General features: G+C 49.9%; 1 protein-coding gene across 1 annotated transcript; it reads right to left on the bottom strand.

The window, feature by feature from the left end:
* Window positions 1–614: 614 nt before the first annotated feature.
* ASPHD1 (aspartate beta-hydroxylase domain containing 1) lies at window positions 615–6,132 on the bottom strand. The gene is made up of 3 exons (XM_081884783.1): window positions 4,519–6,132; window positions 2,304–2,417; window positions 615–1,410 (listed from the first exon to the last, which is right to left on the bottom strand). Exons 1-3 carry the CDS (start codon window positions 5,273–5,275, stop codon window positions 1,301–1,303), a joined length of 981 nt encoding a protein of 326 aa, XP_081740909.1. The 5' UTR covers window positions 5,276–6,132; the 3' UTR covers window positions 615–1,300.
* Between the last annotated feature and the right edge of the window lie 3,974 nt (window positions 6,133–10,106).

Here is a 10,106-nt window from a genome sequence, read left to right as displayed (position 1 = left end):
AGTGGGGTAAAGGCTGCATTCCTAACCCCACTTACGTGGGAGCAAGCCCCATGGAATTCAAAGGGACTTACTTTTGAGTAGATGTGGTTAGGATTGCATCCCTCAAGTGTGTTTTGGGTTACAGCCACAGAAACCGGGTGGATGGCTGTCAAGACTGATTCCAAGTCGCAGCCGGCAAGATAGGGATGCAGGCAAAACATATGGATGTAAAAGGCAGGCAGAAGGACTTGTCTTCTTCTGTGTGTCAGTATTCTGGTCATGGTGGAGGCCTGCGCCAATAATTCTCTCCCCGCCCCTCCCATGCATACAGTCATACCCATTATTTTAATAACTCGCATGCAGATCCGCAGTGACATATTGCTCCCTCAGGCTATTGACGTCCTTGATCCAATTAGTAGATTTTCCCCTGACTGGATTTTGTCAAAGTTTCTGAGCAGTGCCGTCCCAGTCTGAGGCATTTATTAAATGTTGGGGTGACAGCAATACTTCAGGCCACGGTTTGCTTCCTTCGTGGCCTGTGGCTCTGCCACGCCTCACAACTCACATTGAGCCAATAGTAAAGAGGATTCTGAATTTTTTCCTCTCACAGTAGAGAAAAATTGAGACAAGAGGCAGAGGGTTCTAATTATTTTATTGGGGGTGCAGGTTAATTAGCAAGGCTTTTTTGGATTAAATCCTGCCACAGAAACGTCGCGGTAACAGATGCGGGGTGGGAATTAACAAATGACCACAGACAGGTGGAAATAGTGCTCACCTTGGCTTGCTTCTCTTCCCCAACCCACCCATTTCCAAAAAAACTGGAGAAGTCCATGCTACTAAAATCAGAATTGTTGAACTTCAGTAGAACTCAGAGGCCTTCTGGTCCTGGACTGTAGACAGCAGCACTTGCACTTGAATAACCCCAGACTTACAGGAGATGAGAACAAGCCACAAGGACCTGTCCAGATCAGCGTCTACCACCAACAGAATGGCAAGAAGAGGAACCAATGTATACCATGTCACAAAGGTCTCTAGAACAAGTATTTTAGGTCACAGCATCACACAGAGAGAGAAAAGGAGCCCCGCCGCCCCATCTGTGATACATCCCTGCGCAGATTTTAGTTCAGATGCAGAACTCCAAAGTTGGAAGGGGGGCCATCCCCCCCCCAGTACAGTCTGCACAATGGTAAAATAAGAGTTTCCGTTCCAAGGCAATATTGTGGGAGGCTTTGATGATTGTGAAGAGCAGCAAACACTATTGGTGGCATTATGGGGGTTCCCCCCCCCCTCTTGGCTACAATACCTGATCCTGAGCAGACACCTACCGACCAGGGGCAAAGATATAGTCTAGCGCCTGTCGCTCAGGTCCTGCCACATTGGGATGCCAGAGATCAACAATAAATATCACCCGTGGGCCATCAGTGGGAGAACCTGCAACAAATAGGGTTAGAGTTATCTGTAACCCTCAAATTGTGAAAGATCCTTAATCTTGTGAGGGCGTCACAGAATCCTGACAAGGCAGCTCAGCTGCATAAATTCACACACCGTTGGTTGCCCATGGTGAGTAAAGATTGACCATAGGCGATCAGCCATCAATGTGTCAAGCAGGATGGCATTATGTCATCTCCCTACTATTTTTAAAGAGGTTATATCTCTTTAAGGGACACAGGTGGCGCTGTGGGTTAAACCACAGAGCCTAGGCCTTTCCGATCAAAAGGTCGGTGGTTCTAATCCCCGCGATGGGCTGAGCTCCCGTTGCTCGGTTCCTGCTCCTGCCAACCTAGCAGTTTGAAAGCACATCAAAGTGCAAGTAGATAAGTAGGTACCATACACTGCTCTGGTTCGCCAGAAGCAGCTTAGTCATGCTGGCCACATGACCCGGAAGCTGCACGCCAGCTCCCTGGGCCAATAAAGCGAGATGAGCGCCGCAACCCCAGAGTCGGTCACGACTGGACCTAATGGTCAGAGGTCCCTTTACCTTTATGTCTTTAAGAGAAGTCATATGGGTGAGCGGAGCAGGCAGTAAGGCAGGCCACCCCCTGACAAACAGATTGCCAAATCTGCAGTGACATGAATGTTTCCCCTCCCATTTCACAGACTGGGAAACTGAGGCTGAGTGTATAATTTCCCCAGGCCCAACCCCTGCTATGATTTCTAAAAAAGGGTGGGGGGCAAACTCAGTTTAATGCCTCCATATACTTTGGACTACAACTCCCAGCATCCCTGATTATTGGCCATGCTGGCTGGAGCTGGTAGGAGTTGTAGTTCAAAACATCTGGAGGGCATCAGATGTGTAGCCTTAGCCCGTAAAGCCATTCTCTTACCGTTGTGAGCCGTGGTGTGCAGGAAGGAGTCGTCTACTAGGAGGCAGTATCCTTCGGACCAGCACTGAGGCTCACCCCCCACAACCAACTCACAACCAGGAGGTACTTTTAGCCCTAGAAATGGAAGAAAGAGGTGGCTGTAACAAGGAAGCTTCCTAAGTTTGTGTATTTATTCAGCAGATTTAGAGCTCACTTTTTGACTAGCATCTCAAAGCACTGAAAAAAATTTAAGATATGTTTAAAAAGCAACCAGCTCTACTGGAGCAGGAGATGGCATCAGATGTTCCTTCCAACAGGGCAGTTGCTGGTTACTGGCTTTCTTTGGGTTGGGAAGGGGACGACACTCTTATCCGAAGAAGGCCCTGCTGTTGCCTTTGCAGGCCCACCTCGCTGCTTTCTTCCTTCCCAGGAGGAAATGCTGCTTCTCTCTCGCCCCATCCCAATCCTGAAAGGTGTGGATAAAATGCTCATATGCAGAGCTCCTTCTAGAAAAGACTTCATGGTGGGTGGGTGAGAGAGAAAGAGAGAGAGAGAGGATGGGCACAAAAAACAAAGCACTTACATAATTTTTTTGACAGGCTTGATCTGAATCTTTGCGGGGAATTGGGGGCGTTGTCTGCCTGATTTTACTTGCAAATGACAGAGCAAGACGGAAATATGTGGGTGAGGCGTAGCAGAAGGTTTCTGGGGAGGAGGGACGCATAGGCTGCATTCACACGTCACAGAAGGCCAAACCATAGCTTAGGGCAAACAGAGGAGGAGGAGGAAATGGCAGCCATTTTGCTCTCTGTCCCCCACTGGCTTTTTCAGTTATCGCAGCATGGCAAGTAAGCTTAGCATGCCGTCCAAATCCATGGTCAGGGTGTCTCACCTTTAACCATTATTTGTAGCCAAGGTAGGCCCTACGGTTAGAGGTAGTGGCTAAAGAGCAGAGACCTGGAGTATGACCCTGGGTTTGAACAACACAAACCTTGGATGAGCTCTTGTCTGGTTTGACCCAAAAAAGTTCAGGGAAGAGCACAGCAGGTGCAAGTTCCTGTTCCTTCTGTGACGTGTTCGGAAGCCAATGTTTTTGTGCCACAGTCAGGCTTACTATGACAGGCAAACCAGGCCGTTACCGGAGATCAGAATGGGTGCAACAGGACTTGGTCTATTTATTTGTCTCATTTATTATTCCTACGAGCCTTGCTTGTTAAACCCAATAAAAGGTTATGGATGGAAGGAAGGAAGGAAGGAAGGAAGGAAGGAACGAACGAACGAAACAGGGGCAATGCAGGGCATACAAATTTGCCTTATGCCTACTAGAGCTCTTTGAGAATATTGCATATTTTCAAATATACCTGAGAGCTAGAAACTTGCTTTTTTAAAATAAATAAATGAATGAATGACACTCAAAGTCTGAACAGCTGTGTGATACCATTACATTTTCTTGTTGAAGGCAACTTCAAGTCTACTGTTATTCCACTTCCACATATCCAACTAATCTACTACTAATCTACTACTACTACATGCTTTACAATGGTTAATGTTTGAACCTAACAACGACCCTGCAAGATAGATGATTATTTTTGTTTTCATACGAGGAAATTAAAGTGAGGAAGCAGCCAGTGACTCATCGAAAGCCACCAGAGTTTCCCAGACTGAAGGCCAACTCTTAACTAAAAAGGTCTTATGAGATTCCTTTGCCATAAAGTGATTAGGGCTGTTGCTCTGTTTAAAGAAATATTGTTAATTAACTGTATGAGCTTTAGCAGATTAATTGATGTGTAAATCATCATACATTTCAGCATATAAAAACAATAGTTCTAAAGAGAAAGAAAGCATTCTTTTGATTTCTAGAGGTGTCTCACGGCAGAGCCAAAATCTTACTGGAAGAAGCATTCCCACGCACAGGAAGAAATGCCTCTTCTATGATGCCACTTTCCACCTGCATGTTTTTTGGAAAGTATTTGCATTATTCCAAACAATTTAACAGATTTTCTAGTTGGCTGATTGATCTAGGGCACCGATTAACTATATATTGCAGCCCTAAAAATGACCCCTAAGGGGTACTTATTTCTGATGCTTATACTGTAAACAACAGAAGTCCTCTGCTTCCTGTTTAGGGACTCAGGAATTTCCAGCTAGTGGACAACGCATGCATTGTTGCAAGTTTCCCCACACACTGAAGCCCCCATATCTTGCCCGCCTTGCTGTTCTTCCAGCATTTGCTCACCTAAATGGCATCGCACCCGGGTGTTGGTTGGCCCGTAGGTCCCGGGCAGCACAGTTCCAGGCTGCAAGACGCTGAAGCAAGCGTTTCCAAAGCGGTTGGCATTGACGAAGGTGCGCAGCGCACTGAGTGCCCGGTACGTCCACGGGCAGCTGCGACAGTTCTGCGCCACACACTCCCCTTGCCGGTAGAGGTAATAGCTATGGCAGCCAGGGTTGGCATTGGCCGTCCACCCCCGCGGGGTTGGCGCTCCAGGCGCAAAGTCCCACGCGATGCCCTCGAACTCTCGCAAGATGGCCGGGAAGCTGAGTTCGAGGATCTCCACGTCGTGGCGCTGGGACTCGCGGGGGAAGTAGGGGGCAGAAGGCAAGTCCGGGAGGTAGAAGGTGCTGGGCTTCTGGATCGCCAGGCGCTCGCCCAGCTGGTAATGGGCCTGGTCTCGGATGCCTTTGTGCAGCCGGTTCATGCCCGACCAAGAGTAGCGCTTGGCGTAGTCTCGCAGGCTGCGGTACAGGCGCTGGTTGGCAGCGTCGCTCCCGAGGGCACGGCGAGGGCATCGTTCCTCCGTGGGCATGCCCTGCTGATGAGAGGCAGGGGCCGCTTGCCCGCTCCCCACGCGGTAGCAGTACCAAACAAACAGCAAGGCCAGGGAGCCCAGCACGGCTATGGTGGGCTCTGGCCGAGGGCGCCAAGACGAAGTGTCAGGGAGGAGTGGCGAGAGAAGGCCGTGCAGACCCCAGTCGGCCATGATAGAGGGCATCTTCAGGTGGGCTTAGAGCACCCTATCAGCACAGGCAACTCCTTGCAGCCTTCCCATTCTTCAACGTCTGACCCCTGCCCTATTGGTCGGGTGCCCTTTTAACCCCTTGCTCTTAACCAGGTGCACCTCATTCAGGATTTGGCTCAGCCGCCGCTACACAGACCTAGCCATTCCTCTGCCGCTTCGCTTTGTTTTCTGAGGGCGGCTGGCTTCAAGCCCCATTGACTCAGTCATTTCCACTGCTACATTTCTCATTTCCTCCTCCCGCCACCCCAGAAATTAAGGTCTCAGCTCTGTTTTGCTGTATTCTGGGCCAGTAAATCTCTCCACATTCGCAGCCCACCCACAATATTTCTGGGCATCTGTCTCCACCCATGTATTTACCCCCTCCTCATCCTCAACGCCCCCCTTAATCGCTCCTCCCTACTTGAGCCTATTCCCCCAATATTCTTCTCGCTCCCTCCCCGCCTTTCATCCCCTCCATCCCTCTCTCACCCCCTCCTCATCTCTACCTGACGGCTTGCAGTCCCTCCAGTCCTCTGAGCTTGCTGCCTGCTCTTCCAGTTTCCCCAGTCACTTGTGGTCCCTCCTCTGCCTCAGCCCGGTTCCCTGTGCAGCCTCCTCTATTGCTGTTTTCCTAATTCCTCCCCGTGCACGTAGGCTGCCGGAGACATCCGGGAAAATATTAGGGTGCCCCCCCTTCCCTTTCCCCGCGCACCCGCCGAGCACACCCTTCCACCCGGCCCGGGATGCCTCCCTCCCTTTGACGTCTGTCTCCTTCCTCGTATCAGCACCAGGCCAGGCATCGCTGCGTAAAGAGACGCCCCCCCTCCACCCCCGGCTGATGCATCTATCTCGGCAATGGGCAACGGGGCCCTGTGTAAACCGCCCGCCCCACTCCCGGGAGCGAGTGCATTACAGCACAAGGGGAAGGGAGCCAGGGTCCCTCCCTGAGTCCCACGGGGGCCACACGTGCACTGCAGAAGGCGCCCAGCCAGGCGCAGGTTTGCAGTAAAAGGAGGGGGGCAGCGTCACTGGGGCCGAGCTCATCAACACCTCTCCCCCCCCCCCGCTGCAGCATGGGCTCGCCCACCGGGACCACCCCTACGAGATCACTCCTGCCCCGGTGCCCGTAGCAACCTCCTTCCCTAGCAACGGGCCTAGCAACTGCTCCTCCCTCGCATTCACCTTGACCTTTCCTGCGTCTCCATTGGTTACGCCAGCATTTCCTTCCTCACCCCATCGATGAACCATGCTAAGAGTCCTCTGCAGCAGAGGTGGAGGGCCTGTGGTGTGGTTGGGGGTCCCAACACACATCATTAGGGGTGCCAACTTGAAAAAATTATTGAATAAATACAGTGGTACCTCAGGTTACATACTCTTCAGGTTCCATACGCTTCAGGTTACAGACTCCGCTAACCCAGAAATAGTGCTTCAGGTTAAGAACTTTGCTTCAGGATGAGAACAGAAATCGGGCTCCGGCAGCGCAGAAGCACCAGGAGGCCCCATTAGCTAAAGTGGTACCTCAGGTTAAGAACAGTTTCAGCTTAAGTATGGACCTCCGGAACGAATTAAGTACTTAACCCGAGGTACCACTGTACTGCCAACTTGAATAAGATACTGGGGGGGGGGGGGAGGCATTATAGATCATAAGACACAGCACGCACGCACACAGAGACCAATTTAATGACAATGCCCATCAACTTGGGGGGTGGGAGCTGACACCCTCAAATATTTTATTGAGGAGGCAGAACTTGGGACCTTGGCCCCAGGAGTTGGCTCCTACACCCATCGCCCCTGACCGCTCGCCATCCGCTGGATGGGAGTTGGGAGTCCAACCCCACCTGGAGGGCCAGAGGGTTGTTCCCTTTCCCTGCTCCATCAGTCCAGTAGAGCATGAGACTTAATCCCAAGGTCATGGGTTGGAGCCCCACATTGGGCCAAAGATTCCTGCATTGCTGGGGGTTGGGTAGATGACCCTCTCTGTGTTTCTATGCTCTTCAGGGATAAACTGCTCCACGAGCAACTGCCATATTTAGCCCCTTGCTGGCAGATACTTCCTCAGCCGTTCCCATGGCAACCGACCCCCAAGGAAACTTCATGGACCACTCAACTCTAGAAAGCAGAGCCTGCCAAAAAAACTGCTCAAGTACTGTCTCCTCTGGTGGGCAGCAGCTCTCCAGGGCCTGAGGCAGAACTTCTTATGTCGCCTGCTACTGGAGATTTTTAGAGTGGTGGGCAATTAAGAGTTGGCGGTTCATTATGCTTCTGGGGTTGTTCAGCTCCTTGAGGTGAAACAACAAGTGGAAACACACACAGAGACACACATGCCAGTGTGCATAATGCCCAAGGCTGACGAGGATAATTTGTAACCCAATAAGATCCCACAAACACCCTCTTCCTTGGAATAAAAAATGCAGTAATAATTAGCAAATAACAATTTGTGTCTTCTCAAAGCACCCAAAATCAGCTGCTTGGGGTGGAGACCTAATTCTGCCTAGTGGTAGGGCAACACAGTCCTGTGAGAAACCCCACAAATATGTTTTGCCTCTCTTGGAGTGCCCAATGGTATCTGCCAGGGAGCATCTTTTTACGGGCTACACTCAGCAACACACACACCCAACACACATATCAAACTTTAATAAAAAAAGATTTAAAAAAACAACAACACCTTAACTTCTTGTTTAGCGTTGGGAATCCATTTTCAGCTCAAGGGCCACGTTCCCTTCTGGGGGGCCACATGGCAGTGGTGGGTGGGGCCAGATGCAAAAGTGGAAAGACCAATCAATGTGAAATTCATCTCCGTACCAGTAGCCTAGCTTCTACACATGTCCACCCCTTTCTATCCTCAATCCGGTAAAGTAAGAGGCATTATCACAATTCAAGGACGCATTCCAGCTGGGCAAAGCCACTCTGTGAGGGTGCAAAGCAAAGGCAGGGATGGATGTAGCCTGCAGAGTGGGGGCCTGGCTGGGGATGGTGTGTGCCCCAGGGAGAATCCTGAGGGTCAAACAGAGAGCCCTAGAAGGCTGTATTCAGCTCCCAGGCCTGAGGTTTCTCAGTCTTGTTCCAGTTCATAATCACCATCCCTCTAGAAATAATTGTAAATATTTATTTCTTCATTTTATTATTTTATTTAAGGTTAAGGTAAAACCGGGATGCGGGTGGTGCTGTGGTCTAAACCACCGAGCCCATTGGTCTTGCCGATCAGGTCGGCGGTTCGAATCCCCACAACAGGTTGAGCTTCTGTTGCTCTGTCCCAGCTCCTGCCCACCTATCAGTTCGAAAGCATGCCAGTGCAAGTAGATAAATAGGTACCACTGCAGCAGGAAGGTAAAAGGTGTTTTGGTGCACTCTGGTTTCTGTCACAGCGTCCCGTTGCGCCAGAAGTGGTATAGTCATGCTGGCCACATGAGCCGGAAAGCTGTCTGTAGACAAATGCCAGCTCCCTTGACCTGAAGCAAGATGAGTGCCACATCCCATAGTCGCCTTTGACTGGACTTAACCATCAAGGGGACATTTACCATTTTACCTTTTATTTTATTTATACCCCATCTTTCCTCCTAAGGGGTCTCAGGGTGGCAATATATTCAGTAGGAGGTGATGAAAAGGCCCTCTGCATGAGACTCTGGAAAACTTGCCAGTCAGAGTAAGCAATATTGCACTAGATGGGCAAATTGTTTTGATATAAAGCATTTTTCTATGTTCAACATTTGTTTGCAAAGGAACTCTTGTAGATTGCAAAGGACTGGGGTGTGTGGGGGGTATGTGTTTAGGATGCACACACACTTCTTGGTCCTCAGAACTGCCCCACATGATGAATAGAGAACCTGCCCTATAATATTAATATTTATGCTCTATTTGCACTGTAAATATACATGGCACTCTTACAAACTACAGGAATGCTGGTCCCTACCCTGCAAAGCTTACGGCCTAAAATTTGACAACCAGGGCAGGGGCAAGACAAGAAAGATGGTGATAAAGACAAAGAATATGTGTTCAGTTCGGTTACGCATGTTTCGGGTTCATTTCAGAAGCCTAGGACTCACCCATCACTCCCTTTGGGTTGCATAGGTCAGGTGCAAGGGTGGTTGTGACAGACAACATGTTTTTCAAATAAGGTTGTGTGTCATGGCTGATTTTCTCATTGAGAAATCCAAGGGTGATCCAGAACACAGCTTGAAAACTAGCAGAATAAGACCCTTGGCTTATTTCCTGCTGTCCAGCCTCCTCTCATATTGCAACCAAGCCCTGAAACTGCACATCCGTCATCCTTGGTATTGCCCTTAGCAACTTCCTTACCAGTCTCTGGTACCTATCTTAGCAACTGCCTGGCAACCACAGTGCCTCCCTTAGCAACTGCTCTCCCACTGCAACTCCCATAGCAACCATTGTGAGGGAAGATTAAGTTGAAGCAGCCAAGGAAGGGAGATTCCCCTCCTTTCTGCTGTTCCCCCCAACAGCCACCCCACCCTATTCGAATGTCTCTCCATCCCACATAACTCCTCTTGGCCCCCACATTCATTCATTTCAGGAACTTCCACACACCCACCTTGATTCTCTCTCTCTCTCTCTCTCTCTCTCCCCCCCCCCCAGTCTCTGATGAAAGGGGGCAGGGTTGTTGTTGTTGCTGCTGCTGCTTTTGCCTTGCTGAAGAGGTTTATGGGAGCGATATATTTGATGGCAGAGGTTGTTGGGAGGGGTACCCAGATATGGGTACAGGAGCTTGCAAATTAAGCAACATCTAATTTTGGGAGAAAGGGAGGTAAAATGATCAATTTACTAAAGGACAGGGATTAACTGTAACCCCCTGCCCCCAATAATTATGGAA

The sequence above is a fragment of the Podarcis melisellensis genome (genome assembly GCF_964234715.1).
Source record: "Podarcis melisellensis genome assembly, chromosome: 13".
NCBI classification, from domain to species: domain Eukaryota; kingdom Metazoa; phylum Chordata; class Lepidosauria; order Squamata; family Lacertidae; genus Podarcis; species Podarcis melisellensis.
The sequence above is the reverse complement of the archived record's forward strand: the minus strand, read 5'-3'. Positions and strand labels throughout refer to the sequence as shown.